Here is a 15364-nt window from a genome sequence, read left to right on the forward strand (position 1 = left end):
AAATGGCTTGAAATAGAATATTAACAAAAAAAGCATCAAGTAATCAGGGTTATTGATTGAGGATCATTGATCAATCAAACACGCCAAAGGCAATTGCATCTGATTGACAAGAGCCGTGACACTGTTTACATAAAAGTTGGTAAACTCTTCAAGTAAAGGCGTGGACTGCCCGTCCACCTCCAGGTGTAATTATCAGTCTTTACAGCTGCAGCTTCCTCAGTGTGACGAGTTTCTGGTTTTCTGAGTCATATCAATGTAATTTTTTTTGTTTTTTTTTAGTAAATTATGTACATTTTAACGTCTGAACAGCTTTGTAGAGCTGCAACGAAAATGTGCAAAGTATCTGATTGAAGTATCAGCTTCTTAAATGTGAATATTTTCTGTTTTTTTTAGTCCTTGATGACTAAAGAAACCGTTGGTTGGAACAAAACAAGACATTTGAGGACGTCATCTTGGTCTGTGGGAAACAGACGTGGACATGGACCAAACAACTAATCAATTAATGGTTTTGAGGTTTCTTTAGTCTCTATGACAGTAAACTGAAGATCTTTGTGTTGTGGACAAAACAATACATCTTTGAAAAACAGTGACCAATATTTTTCACCATTTTCTAACAATTTATGGACCAAACAACTAATTTAATTGGGAAAATAATAATAAAAGATTAATCAATAATAATGTTGTTGTGAAAAACATTTCCCCACCAACCAGCAGCAGCTGTTTATAGAAACATTAGGAGCGTTTGTTTTTATTGTTGTCACATAAAAATGAGACTGTGTAGAATCACCCAGCTGTGATGTCACAGGGTACTCCGGTACACTGTGATGTCACAGGGTACTCCGGTACACTGTGACATCACTGCAGCCAGTCGAGACGCTGAACAATCAAAAACAAGATTGTCTGAGGGGTGAAGCTGCTCTTTAAAGATGTCGACAAACTTTTTTAAAGGCCATTTTTCAATCTTTATTCACATTCAATTTATTGATTAGTCAGAAAAATAGTTGACTGATGGATTAATTGATGATTAAATGATTGTTAGTTGCAGCTGCGGTTGTTAATAAAGCTTCATACTCTTTGTCAGTGGAAGAAAACGGCTGCATGTGATGCTCGTGATCACCAGCAGGAGGCAGAAACATGCAGAGAGAGAGGTGAGGTTACTGTGCTAATTACAGGGTTAACAAGCTGTGACACACACACACACACACACACACACACACACACACACACACACACACACACACACACACACAGGAAAGATGACAGGAACAGAAATCTAAATCACAGGTTTTACTCGTCACGTGCACATTTTGTGTCTATAAACTGAGGAATCTGTCGAGCTCACAGTAAACTACCAATCATGTTTCCGGCCGCTCCGCCCAGAGAGAGTGTGTGTGTGAGAGAGTGTGTGTGTGTGTGAGAGTGTGTGCGTGTGTGAGAGTGTGTGAGAGTGTGTGTGTGAGAGTGTGTGTGTGTGTGTGAGTGTGTGTGTGTGTGTGTGTGTGTGTGTGTGTGTGTCTAAAGCAGATGTTAAACACACAAATCACCAGACGTGTTACCGCCCTCCCTTCCTCTCCTTCTCTCTTCCTGCAGGTGACGTTAAAGAGGTTGCAGGTTAGAGGTCAGAGGTCAAGTATCGGGGCGGAGCGTCTACACCTGCACTGACAGAGAGGCTGTTTCTTTAATCAATCTGATGAAGATTAAATGAGTAGTTGATCGACAGGAAATTGATCTGCAATTATTTTGATGATTAGTTGATTATTTCAGTCATTTAAACAAACAGAAATGTTGAATATTTGCTGCTGTTGTTGTCTGTCGGGCAGGTTTGGAGGTTTTAACATCACCTGCTGCTCAGAGGTTTTAATCCGGTCTCTCTGTATGTGGATCATTTTCACCACAGTAATAATTACAGACTGTTTCTGCTCCTCCTGCCATTTAAATCCCATCTGGAGCGACGTCCTTGTGTTTTAAAGTTGATCTCTGAGCTCATCCGATGTGCTGCTGTTCTTGTTTTTACACCATATTTGTTCACATTTAGTCAGATATTCTCCATTAAAAGTCATGTGAATCAGCTGTTAGCAGCTCCTGTCTGCAGTGTAACATGTACAGACAACTATCACTGATTACTGTGATACTGAAGAAAACTTAAACATGATCTGGATCCTCTTTTTTCTCTGGTTTCTGAGTGGATTTATGGAGGTTTATTGTTGATGGACATCAGAGATAATGATCCTCGGGAATCAATTATTTCCTCCTGCTGTGATGCACAAAAAATAACTAAAAATGCAGCCTTGCAACAGTCTGCAGTGTTATTCATATGTTTAGATAAGGTTGTAATATTAAAAAAAGATGTAAAATCATTGTTTATGTGATGTTTCTGTTGAACACCATTTCCCATGAGCCCACAGCGCTGCAGACGTTTATAGACTCAAAAGTTGGAAAGATAGAAAAAGAGCTGTTAATTAATTATTAATGACAGATATCAACTTATAAAAACAGTTATTTATCTTAGAATATGAGAAGTAAACATACATGTTTACTTCGTCAAAGGCTGATGAAAGAAACGCCCAGTAACAGGAAGTGATGTCATGACTTGTTAAAAGATAAAAACCCTCTGAGAATGTTTCACTTCCAAAAACGAAGCAAAGTTCAGTTTTCAGTGAATGTTTGACTCTTAAGAGTTTAAACCTGCTGTTGAATACTGGAGGTCAAAGGTCACAGCAGCTTCTCTGTCGTTCTGTAACACAAACAAACAAACACTCTGCTGTGTTTGTATTTAGTCTGTCAGGTTTCTTTCTCCTTCTCAGGAAGAGAAAATTCATCTAAAAACTGTTGAAAATATTAAACAGGAACATTTAGTTTACAGGATTTATAGCGAGATAAAAAACAGCAGCATGTTCCTTTAAATCAGGGGTTCTCAGGCCCACTTCTGACTGTTACAACATCAGAGGACCAACTTCCCCAATAAACGTTCATAAACGTAACATAACAAATAAAACTGGGCTGTAAATATGTGTTATGTCACTGTCAGTTGTAATGATTAAGATAAATACTCTGCCCTTCCTCAGTGAGACACTTGGGCTTCTGGGAAATAATAAGATCAAGTCGTGGTGTGATGGATGAGAGGCTGACACACAGAGTAGCGTTCAAAAGTTGCTCAGTTTGTTCTTTGCTTTTGATTTCTGCCGTGTGTGCTGCACACAGCAGAAATAATAGAAATAATATGACAGCAAAACGCAGCAGAGACTCTCACACACTGAGCTAAAATTAAAGAAGTACACATACATTTGGTAAATAACATAAATAAAGGCGGTCTCTACTGTGTTCTGCTGTCATTGATGGTCGCTGTCTCGCTGCTTCTCTGCAGCGCATGCGGTGCTGAGTCCTCCGGGTGTTTGCAGCGCAGCAGAGGAGAGACAGACAGCGGTGGAGAGTTGACGACGACTAAACTCGTTATGTTACTGTAAGTACGATAAAAGCTTCACGAGTAAAAAGCCTAGAAGAGTAATTTATCAATGTAATCGGCGCAAAAGATGGACAAATGATGAAAAATATTGCAGTAAAGAGTGTGATTTGCATCACAACGATATAAACGATAGAGCATAATATGACATGACAGACATTTTTCTCTCTTTACACGATATATATCATCATATCACACGAGTTCATCAGTTCATTTTCCAACACAGCTGATAGAGACGTGTCTTCTAACAGCAGCAAAACACATTCATCTCTACCTGATGATGACGGGATATTCATAACTGGTCATTGAAATTATACATTTTAATTCAACCTTTTTTATTTATGTGAATTTTTGAGCACATTTAGATATAAAAATAACTAGCTTTGTAAATTACCAACAAAAATAATTATAACCGTTTAGCAGTACCACTGCCTCAGCGGCCCACTAGATGGCGCTGTGAGGCCCACTGGTTGAGAAAAGCTGTTTTAAACTGTACGAAGGTCCTTGAATCGTCAGTTTTGAAAAGTCTTAAAGTGAAACTGACGCTCTGTGAGGACGCTTGGGGTCCTCTTACCGCTGTGATGTCATCGACACGCCCCCTGTCTCAGTGTGACATCATCAACAGCGATTTGTCCTCGCTGTCCTTTCCTCCGCTCGGCCTTCAGCAACACCTGCACACACACACACACACACACCTATGATCAACGCCGACACATGCTAACACAGAAAACTCGTCTTTAGGTCACGTGTGTCTCACCCTGTCCAGAGAGTGCGTCGTCAAGGTAACCTGAGTGTGTCTCCAACCGTGTCCACCTGTCCTGCTCCAGAGGGCGGGGCTATACCTGCAACAGCCAATCAGGAACAAGACTTCACCGATCAGAGAAAACAGATTTAACATTTTATTATCATTATTTTAATTATTTTCTCCACTACCTTTGTTCTCGTCCCTTTTTACGGACAAACAGCTGCAGCACGCCCACGTGATGCCCCGTTAACCAATGTGAGAAGGAGAAACAGAGGTCGCCGTGGTTCCAGGGCGGGACTATTTGGACAGCCAATCGAGCGCCACGGATGCTCCTTTGTCCCTCCTTCAGCTCCGGGACGGACAGGTAACGCACACCTGAGACAGAAAACAACAATGTAAATGAATATAAGAGTTTTTAACATTTATTAAGACTTAAAATATTATTGTGTGTTTGTTACCTGCAGAGTTGTGAGCAGTTTCCCAGTACAGGTCTCCGTCTCTGTCGGACATCCAATCACACACCCCGTGATCAAAGGAACAGTGAAGAATACCGACCTCTAAAACGCACAAAATAAGCAATAAATGTATGAAACCGTCCTGGAGTTCAAGACGAGTCATCAGAAATATTCTTACAGGAAAAGAAAATAAGAGATTTTTAGGGATGCACGATATTGGATTTTTTGCCGATATCTGATACGCTGATATTTCCAACTCATTGTGGCCAATTGCCGATATATGCACATATTTTTTTTCCAGCTGACTGAGGAGACTATTATGCATGCAGGCATAGATTGTATTAAGAATGATCAAGAAAGACAATATATGAAGAATTTAGGAAGACTGGAGTTCAGGAGCTCAGCATTAAAACTTTAATGAACCTGCCAAGTGGGTGGAGCAGTAGAGTTTTCTTGCTTGTGCAGCCGAACACCGCAGCACCTCGATGGACTGTTCGGGGCTCGGTGGTCCAGTTGGATCCACATGGAGAGCCGGGGCTAACGTTAGCTGGGAGGCGTTAGCCGCAGCATGACCGGTGGGAAGCACAGCCAGCTAGACTTCTCTAGCCTCCCAGCTAACGTTAGCCCCGGCTCTCTATGTGGGGCACCGAACCCCGGTTTGTTATTCTGGTTAAAGTGGGAAGAAGCAGTGGGTCTATTGGGCAGCTTGAGTGAAGTGGAGCCTGCGGAGGAAGCACCGGGACCGTCAGGATGACACAGTCCATCAAGGGAAGCACAGTCAGGCGGAAGAGGAGATGGCGACATATCAGCCTCTCATAATCGGCAGAATTCCCCAGAATTTGCAGATGCCGATATTTCATTTTAGAGCTTTTATCGACCAATACCGATGACGGGCCGATAATATCATGCATCCCTAGAGATTTTAACATAAAAATACTCAAAAATGATTCTTCTGTCATATTTAGAAAGTAAGAAAAGATAAATGAATAAATCACAGCATCTTTTAGTGAAGATCTCTGAAACAAACACTCACCTGGATCATCTTGAGCCTCGTCAGCTGTGTTTCCCAACTCAATGTCAAACTCCCAAACCTGGTTATTATTCGGATGGCGAGGGACTGCACACACACACACACACACACACACACACACACACACACACACACACATCACAACCATAACTAGGGCTGTAAATAATGATTATTTTTTCACTTTTTTATCACTTAATCGTTTGATCAAAAATAGTGAAAATTTCCCAGAGCTCAAGTTGACGTCTTCCAATGTCTTGTAAATAGTCTAAAACCCAAAGAGATTCAGTTTACTATGATAGAAAACAGCAAATATCCACATTTAAGTAGCTGAAAGCAGCTTTAAAATGTGATTTTAATGATCAATCAGTTATCAAAACTGTTGCAGATTAATATTTTGTTGATTGATTGATGATGACGATAAACCATCAATCACTGTTTGTCTGTTACTCACTGTGCACGTCTCCTCTCTGTTTGTGCGTCACGTCCTTGTTGATCCCGTTGTTCACCGTGGTCGTTGCCAGGGAAACGGTGGTGGGCATCGTGGTTGTCGGGGCAACTGTGGTAGCTATTGTTGTTGCTGTTGTAGTAGTTGTAGTATCCAGTTCAGTTGTAGTTGGCATAGGAGCAGATGTACTCGCAGTGGTGGTAGTAACAGGTGTTGTAGTAGTAACAGGTGTAGTCGTAGTAGTAACAGGTGTAGTAGGTATTGTGGTGGTTGGAGCAGCTGTAGAGGGAGCCAGAGTGGTTGTTGCTATGGCAGTGGTCGTCGTAGGGACAGTAGTTGTTCTGGTGGTTGGCTGAGCTGTAGTGGTAGTAGTAGTAGTAATAATAGGTGTAGTCGTAGTAGTAACAGGTGTAGTAGTAGTAGTAACAAGTGTAGTCGTAGTAACAGGTGTAGTCGTAGTAGTAATAGGTGTAGTCGTAGTAACAGGTGTAGTAGTAGTAATAAGTGTAGTTGTAGTAACAGGTGTAGTTGTAGTAGTAATAGGTGTAGTAGTAGAAGTAATAGGTGTAGTAGTAGAAGTAATAGGTGTAGTCGTAGTAACAGGTGTAGTAGTAGTTGTAGTAGGTATTGAAGTGGTGGTTGGAGCAGCTGTAGAAGGAGCCAGAGTGGTTGTTGCTATGGTAGTGGTCGTTGTGGGGACAGTTGTTGTTGTGGTGGTTGGCTGAGGTGTTGTAGTAGTAGTAGTAGTAGTAGTAATAGTAGTAGTAGTAATAGCAGCAGTGGTGGTGATGGGAGTTGTAGTTCTTGTAGTTCTCGGTCTCTGCGGCACCAGAGTGACTTTAGGTACCGCTGTGAGGAAACAGACATAAACTCAGGACCGATTTTCAGCTTAAACTAGACTTTTTTACAGTGTGTCAGATGATTCAAAATGATTTGAAAAGTTTTTTAAAGTTACAAGAACTGTACCTCTATATATAGATCTGTAGGAAACATGTGATGTATCTGAGCAAAGCATTTAAAGTTACACAAAATCACCAGCGTTTACTATGACTTTTCTTAGAGAATACACACGGTATCAATACAAACGGTATCAATAACATACAGACAACATTTAAATAAAGAAACAACATAGCATCAATCAATCACAGCGATTGGTGACAAGGCAACAACACATATTTAGTTAAAAGGTATCCAGTAGAGAGCTGAGGGGTCTTCAACTGGTTTAGTTTCCATGGTTACATACGTAATCCATGCATTTTGGCTCCAGAACAGGTCACCTCACCTGCTGACGAGCTACATGAATGTTGATGAAGAGGAGCTGCTGTTACCTTTACAGCTGCCGTCTTTACATCTGCACTTCGGAGACGTCGGGTTCAGAGAGCAGAACGGCCGAGAGTCCTTATCTGATATCACAGAGAGAGAAACAGATTATTGTTATTATTATTGTTAGAATATCGGAAAAAGAAGCAGGTGACGCTAATTCTCCAGTTGGCACGACAAGATGACGTCATTAAAACTGTTTCTGCAGCTTCACCAAGTTACATTTTATTAACATTTTAAGATATTTTAATACCAGATAGAACGCATTAATACCTGTTTCACAGTCAAAGTATGAAAGATATAAATAAAAAACATTAGTGATCATAAGGCTTAGAATTATTTATGAAATAAATGTCAATTTATTTAAATTTATTTCAGTATTTAAGTCAGTATGTAGCAACAGAAATGGGGATTTTAGAGCCAGGCTAGAAAATATATTTAAGACCTTTGTGAATAAAATAAAAATAAAAAGACTTTTACTACCTTCTGAGGCCTTTTTTTAAGGAAACTTAAATCAATCCTTTATAAGACTTTAAAGAGCAGCAGCCAAAGCTCAAATGATGTAAAACATGATGGAAATATGACGTTTCAGTTAGTTTCATGTATTGATGTGAGGAAGGTTACAGTCTCCTCATCATCGCTTCACACCGATCTGATGTTTTCAGCTCTTCAGTGACGTTCAAGTCACATGATTCATGTAAATCATCTTTTATTCTTGGACTGAAACTGACAATTATTTTCATTATCGATTAACTGATTATTCATGTGGTCCATAAATTAAACGTCCATCACAAGTTCCCAGAGGACAAAATGTCTTGTTTTGTTCGACTAAACCCAAAAGATGATCAGTTTATTATCATAGAGGAGCATTTAAACCAGAAAATATTCACACTGGAGAAGCTGGAACCAGTGAATTTGAGCCATTTTTGCATAAAAAATATTATTCATTTATCAAAGTAATTGCAGATTAATTTTCTGTCGATCAGCTGATTTTTTGCAGCTCTGATTTATTCACTGAGTTCACACACCAACTTTTACATCTCAGAGTTTTCAGCGTTTCTGTTCAGTTTTTTTATGAGTGGATTGAAAATGTGAATAAAAACAGGTGGATGGAAACATATTTACAGTCTCAGTAAACACATAAATGTTAAACTGTTGAGAAGACGAAGGTTTTTCACCCAACAAAATTCATTTATATGACTTAAAATTGTGTTTTAACATTAAACATTGTTAAATATTGTACAGTAATGCAGCAAAGGTAAGAAACTATATTTGTTATTTTCAGGATCTACAGTTCAGAGTCGCCTCACCGATGCAGCTGTACCGTCCGTTGATGTACGTGAGTTTGAAGCCGAGGTGACATTTACACACGAAGCTCCCGAACGTGTTCACACACTTCCTGCGACGAGGACACACACCTCCGCCCAACACACACTCATCGATGTCTGCAGAGAGAGAGAGTTAGTGAAGTGTGGGGTCCAATTACCAGCCAAGACCTCCCAAAATGGGAAAAACACCTGTTAGAAGCATTTTATAAACACCTCCAATCTAGCGACCCCCAGTCCTACCAGTACAAAGCCCTTCAGTGCCACCAGTTGAACAAAGATCAGAGTCCCCTCTGCCAGCTGCTGCTGAAGCCACACACACCAAAAACAATCTGACCCAACCAAATCATCTCAAAACAAAAAAAAAATTCTATCAAATATTGGAACGAAACCACAAAATCACAAAGTAAATTAGAAATGTATTTGACCCTAAATAGAGAGTTCTAAAACTGCTATAACTTTATTGTACATGCTTTTACTAGTCAACTAAAGCTGAAAGAAACAAAAACTAGGGGGAAAAAATCTTTAAGATGCCAATTTGCACGTAAAGTTTCAGCACAACAATTTGAAGTAAAAGATGTTGATATTTAATCATTTTTTGCACAGGTTGTCTTTAGTGAAAGAGTTTGCAGATAGATTGTTATAGATTTTAGAAGCACTGTGCAATGAATATATCAGTAAGGCAGCAGGCTGTTACCAGAAGAACTGGACAGTTGGACGTATAGACAAAGTTGTTTCTTGTGAATGCAACAACACATGTTGCAAAGCTTAAATTTTGACCCTGACGTGATTTGAACACGCAACCTTCTGATCTGGAGTCAGACGCGCTACCGTTGCGCCACAGAGTCTGTTTTAAACCTTTAAAAAGTCAAATAATCAGCTGACAAAACAAAAACTAAGGGGCGAATAAAAACATTTCGTGTTCGTCATCAGTGAAACATTACAACCTTTATAAAGTTGGAGGTGAAAGTGGAGAGAGAAAGAGGGCTGCTTAAATCACTTTTGAAATGCTATGAGGAGCTAATGAGGAGCGAGACGCACCACTGTAACGTCATAGTGTCTGACAGCAGCAGTTGGTTCACTGATCAGGGTTTGTAGATACTATCTGTATAATGTCCCCTGTTCAGCACCACAGGGTTCAACATAAAGGACAGAGCTTCCCATATTGACCCTGACGTGATTTGAACACGCAACCTTCTGATCTGGAGTCAGACGCGCTACCGTTGCGCCACAGAGTCAGTTGTTAGCTTCTAATTAGTCAAATATCCCGCTGACAAACCAAGAACTAGAGGGAAGGATAGGAATAACCATTTTTTTCTTTGTCTGTTTTCTTATTAATATTGTTTTGTGCTGGTTGTCTTGGTGGAAGAGGCAGGCAAAAAGATTTTCATAGTTCTTAAAAGCACTGTGCAATGACTGTATCAGTACTGTAGCAGACTGATCCCAAACTTTGACCAGGTCATGTGGGTTAAAAGTCTTTACTTTTCTAAAAGTAGACTTGATGAAAATTAGGAGGTGAACTTCTTTTACACACAAACTCATCAAAAGTTTTCAAATTATAAATTGAAATTCAAGTGAATGGGCCCGAAACTTGCATAATTTTGATGAATTTTGATGGCTATAACTTTATTGTAAATGCTTCGGTCGGACAAAACTTGACATGTTTGTAAAGTCAGACCTGTCAGCCCAGGTCTGGAGACATCTACATCCCCGTGACAGAAGCCGTTGGACTGCACCGCGCCCCCCCAACGTGCGCAGGGGTGCTAAGGCCCGTTCAACGCTGTTTGCAGCTTTAATTTGAATTTGAATTTGACTTTGAGACAGAGATTGAGGATAAACTACATTTCATTCAGCATCTCTGTATTGTCTCCACTGACTGACCGACACAGGTGCGTCTATCGGGTCCCAGCCGTAACCCTGGCGACGGACAGGTGCACCGGACCGCCCCTTTGATGACCTCACAGCCGTACTGACAGTTGGCATGGTAACAGGTTCGAGCATCTGTAAGTACAAAGTAAGAGAAAAAAAAATCAAAGTGTGAATAATTACTTCACTCTGAATCGTGTGTTTTTATTCCTCTTGACTGTTTTTAACATCTTTTTCTGTGCTTGTTTATCTGCATCTGTCTTTGTTTTATCAGGTCCAACCAGTGTAATGAAAACATGTAATGTGTGTGTGTGTGTGTGTGTGTGTGTGTGTGTGTGCGCGCGTGGACTCACTCCTGCAGCTGCCGTCCGGTTGCAGCATGTATCCATCCAGACAGAAACACTTGAAGCTGCCCGGCGTGTTCATGCAGCGATGCTTACAGGGCCGAGGCTTCAGACCGCACTCATTCAGATCTGACACACACACACACACACACACACACACACACACACACACACACACGGTGGGGAAAGGGGAAGGAATTAAACATTAAACTGGGGGCACCTTTTCTCCGTTTTAACTCTTCTTGTCAACTTGTTGGATTAACCTTTGACTTTCTGCCCTGCAGGTCATGTAGAGCATTTCAAGTGTGTGAGTGTGTGTGTGTGTGTGTAGTGTTATATTACGGAGTGTGTGTGTGTGTGTGAAGGCTCCAGTTTAAAGCCAGATGTTGTTTTATAGTCAGGATATGACTCATAATGAAGCCTCTAATCAGGAGATTAACCCCGTGTGTGTGTATGTTGGTGGGTGGAGAACGTCTGTGTGTGTGTGTGTTTGTTGTGGTCTTGGTTTGGAAACAGCAGCGTGCTTGTGTGTGTGTGTGTGTGTGTGTGTGTGTGTTTTGGGGGTCTTCAGGTAAAACACGCCTTTGCAGGTCAAACAAGCATGACAAGAATGTGTCTCCTGTCTTTTTCTCAGAGGCATGATGGGAAATCAAATGTGTGTGAAGCTAACGCACACTCGACTGTTTGTCTTATTATACTTGTGAGGATACTCAGTGACATCATGAGGTCCCAAACCTCAACCTGAATCTAACCTGAACTCTAGAAACAAAGTCTGAACCCTCGAACAGACCAAAATGTCCCAGAAATATACTCACAACAACCAATAGTCATTCATACACACAGTTACCTTGGTTACAGGCCTTGCCGGCGTATCCCGGGTGACATTTGCATCTGTCCGGTCCGACACACTCTCCATGTTTACAGCCCTGCTGACAGTGAGCTGCACACACACACACACTCAGAATTTAAAGCTGTTGTTTTACATCGATTAAAGGAGACAAATTCAGCTTTTAGTGTGTTTCTGTTATTTATTTCCTGTCCTGATGTCGGATGTTAAACATGATCAAAGTTCCTGCAAGTCAAAACTTAGGGCTTCAACCTGCTCTGAACGCTTCGTTTGCACCAGGTTTTTCTACCTTGCTGACGTGGGCTCGTCATACATGCTCATAAATGGCTGCCCATCCTGTAGCCTTGGTTGCTTAGCTGGTTGCTAAGGTGGTTGCTAAGGTTTTTCCATGTGTTGCTCAGCTCCAACATGTGCGGATGGATTTGAGAAGTTGACATTTGGAGTAAAGAAGGAGAAAAAGAAGTGAAATCCTGCTACTATAGTTTGCTTCCTGAAAGCTGACCAATCAGAACAGAGTGGGCTCATCAGGAGGCGGGGCCTTAAAGAGACAGGAGCTAAAACGGCCTGTTTCAGACAGAGGCTGAACTGAGGGGCTGCATAAAGGACCAGTAGAAGATAAATAAGGAGTTTTTAACTGAAAACCATGTAAAGATATTCCAGTAGAGCCCCAGAATATAAATATAGAGGCTGGAGATGTGCAGAATATGTGTCCTTTAAACAAGGGCTGTAGATTCTGTCCTTCATTTCTTACAGTGTAGTCTTGTTCAAAGAGAATTTCTTCAGTGTCAATATGGAAATTAGGAACGTCAGTATTAAAACAGACTGAAAACCTGAATCTATCCTTTAAATTCATATACAGCTGAGTATATGTAGGTAAAAGTGTGTTTTTATTTGTCTGAATGTATTTCTGTTCATATAAAAACTTTAAATCTGTACAAATAAATCAACATAACTGCACTCTGTAAAAAGATAAAACAAGTTTTAAGTCTCAAGGTGATTTGAACATTTTGCTCCGATGAACTGGAAAGAAGGAAATCTGAACACCGGTTGCTGGTTTGGAAAACGATCAGCGGTATTGAGAAGTTCACAGGATTTGTAATAAATCGGCTAAATCTGGTCAAACTACAGTTTTTGGTCAGTTGTTGTTGTTGTTGTTGTTGTTGTTGTGTATGTGTCCTCACGTTGACAGCGTCCCCAGTCCATCGGTCTCCAGCCCCAACAACACTCCACACTGTTGCCATAGCGACAGAGACCACCGGACAACACCGCCTGATCCGCCCAGCTGCAACACACACACACACACATTAACACACACACACACATATATATATTTACACTTTCTTGCCACAGTTGAGGCGTCTACAGAGATTCATGTTTAGTAGAATAACTTGTTTCTGCATCAGCTGATCGTCTGCATGACTGCGATGAATAAATATAGTATGAAAGTGAAATAAGTGGAGGGTGAAATCACTCTTTGCAGCTGCAGTAAAGTGAGCAGCTGACTGTTTAGTTTCAGTGGGCTTTACTGGTTCAGACCGGCTGCAGTGTGTCTGCTCGCTCTTCGTCTCCTGTTTCCACCTGCCTGTCTGAACATGAATTATATCAGCGGGGGGACGAGAGGGTGGTGAGCTCTGCTTTTTCCACACATCCCCCCCCCCCCCCCCCCACCCACCCACCCACCACCACCACCACTACATACTTTCTCTGGTTCCCGTCACGCTTTTCACCACTTTTGTCCTCCATCTGTCCCAGTTTTTCCATCAATATTCCCTCTTTGCTATTTTGTCCTTCCTTTGACACCATCCTGACGCTCAGTTTCATTTCAGTTTCAATTTCAGACCAGTGTCTTAATGAAAGAATATGTTTTTTTTTTAATCAGTCTTCCTGCATTTCTCCCAGTTTTCTTTAATTAAAAAGTGTTTGATTTGTCTTTATTCTCCTCTTCGTCACAGCTCTTCTCTCTACGTGTTTATCTAATGACTCGGTGTGTTTGCGCCTGAGCCAAAGCAAACTTTACAAAGCAGCTAGAGGAAGAAAAGACAGAAAAAAACTGAAAAATTACACAGTTGATGCCTGTGAAACAGTGGTGAGAGATGTTTTCAGATTATTTACTTCAGTAAAAGTATTAATATCACAAAGCTGTTCCATAAATGTAATGGAAAAAAGTTGCAAAAATGTGCAACTACAGAAATACAACTAGTGGGTTTTATTTTCTATCTTATGTTACATAAATGTTTTTAATATGTTTTTTATGCTCATTTTATGTCTTTCTTTCATGTGAAACACTCGGTTCCTGTCATTTCTTTATTGTAAAGTACTTTGAGCTGCATTTCTTGTATGAAAGGTGCAATATAAAGTTTATTATCATTATTATTACTACTTCTTGAATACTGTAATAATATCTACTCGACATATTGTCAGTATGTTTGCAGTGAAAGACACCAGACCAATTAAATGTCTCCTTATTATTAGTGTTACGGATAATTAGTGTAAAACACCATAAATCACGTCAAAGACACGATATATTCAGTTAACACTAAAACACTTTATGATCCAAAATAAAGTCGCTTTAAATTCAGTATTTATAACATTTATTACTGTTTGATCCGTATGAGGAGATAGTTCCTGACCTGTCGTAGTCCTGCCCCTGGATCCACGTACAGAACCAGGACAGCAGAACCAGGCTGACCCGGGTCAGCAGCATCCTTTAACCCGGGACACCAACAGAGCCGGTCCGGTCCGGTCCGACCCGGGACAACAAAGCAAACTAGTATCCACCTCTGGAAACGGTTTGAAACCACATCGCAGCACCGAGGTGTTAAAATAGAAAAGTAAGTTAAGTATTAAAAAAAAAACACGTTGAAACGCGCAGTTTTTACATTAAATTAGTTTCTGAGGTGGAAAAAAAGTTAAAATCTTCTCAGAATATTTTTAAAAAGTAGACGAAGTACGGGACAAAGCGTCGGTAAGTTTCAATAAAACACGTAAAACGTTTCGTTAAAGTCGTTTTTGCGGTGAAAAAAGGCGTTAAAACGTTCTCTGCGGTGACTGGGTTCGTGCACGAGCGTTCTGAAGGCTGGAGAAGAGAAGCCTCCTCGTGCACTCGGTGATTGGTCGTTTAGAATTCGAACGGCTGTTGTCGCGTGCCGGTGGTCGGTGGGTGGGAGGCACGAGGGGAAGGTCTTCTTCATCCTCTCTCACACACACACACACACACACACACAAAGTCTGCTGTGACGTGAACACAGACGGACCTTTGGCGCGTGTGTTTTTTCGCTCCTGTTGACTGTAAACATCTCGAGCTCATTTGTCAGGAAATAAACTGCAGACATCATGTAAACTGTCTGTGTACGTCACACTTAAAGCTACTGTGAAACACCTGAGAGTCACGATAATATACATACACAAATACATAAACCTCACAGTATGGTCCACTACATTTATTTGACAGCTTTAGTGCCTTTTCAGATGCAGATTTGACACAATGGATAATATAACAAGCTTTTAAAATACAACACATTGTTAAA

The 15364-nt window shown here is 40.7% G+C and overlaps 1 protein-coding gene and 2 non-coding genes across 3 annotated transcripts; all 3 read right to left on the reverse strand.

Moving 5' to 3' along the window:
- Positions 1-3622: 3622 nt before the first annotated feature.
- LOC137174666 (nephronectin) lies at positions 3623-15218 on the reverse strand. The gene is made up of 13 exons (XM_067580096.1): positions 14468-15218; positions 13019-13119; positions 11838-11930; positions 11000-11119; positions 10662-10781; positions 8766-8900; positions 7464-7538; positions 6142-6984; positions 5694-5777; positions 4664-4762; positions 4394-4580; positions 4218-4302; positions 3623-4131 (listed from the first exon to the last, which is right to left on the reverse strand). Exons 1-13 carry the CDS (start codon positions 14539-14541, stop codon positions 4045-4047), a joined length of 2103 nt encoding a protein of 700 aa, XP_067436197.1. The 5' UTR covers positions 14542-15218; the 3' UTR covers positions 3623-4044.
- On the reverse strand, positions 9557-9628 carry trnaw-cca (transfer RNA tryptophan (anticodon CCA)). The gene has a single exon. It is a non-coding gene; the product is annotated as a tRNA-Trp (tRNA).
- Positions 9947-10018, reverse strand: trnaw-cca (transfer RNA tryptophan (anticodon CCA)). The gene has a single exon. It is a non-coding gene; the product is annotated as a tRNA-Trp (tRNA).
- Positions 15219-15364: the final 146 nt, after the last annotated feature.

The sequence above is a fragment of the Thunnus thynnus genome, chromosome 22, assembly GCF_963924715.1.
Source record: "Thunnus thynnus chromosome 22, fThuThy2.1, whole genome shotgun sequence".
Classification (NCBI taxonomy): Eukaryota; Metazoa; Chordata; class Actinopteri; order Scombriformes; family Scombridae; genus Thunnus; species Thunnus thynnus.

What these genes read in the sequence shown, in the direction of transcription:
- LOC137174666 (XM_067580096.1), bottom strand. Translation starts at nt 14,541, where the DNA reads ATGCTGCTGACCCGGGTCAGCCTGGTTCTGCTGTCCTGGTTCTGTACG. An exon ending in CGGCAAGGCCTGTAACCAAG is followed by an intron (nt 11,120 to 11,837) that starts GTAACTGTGTGT and finishes TGTGTGTGTCAG; the next exon opens with ATCTGAATGAGTGCGGTCTG. An exon ending in TAAAGACGGCAGCTGTAAAG is followed by an intron (nt 6,985 to 7,463) that starts GTAACAGCAGCT and finishes GTTTCCTCACAG; the next exon opens with CGGTACCTAAAGTCACTCTG.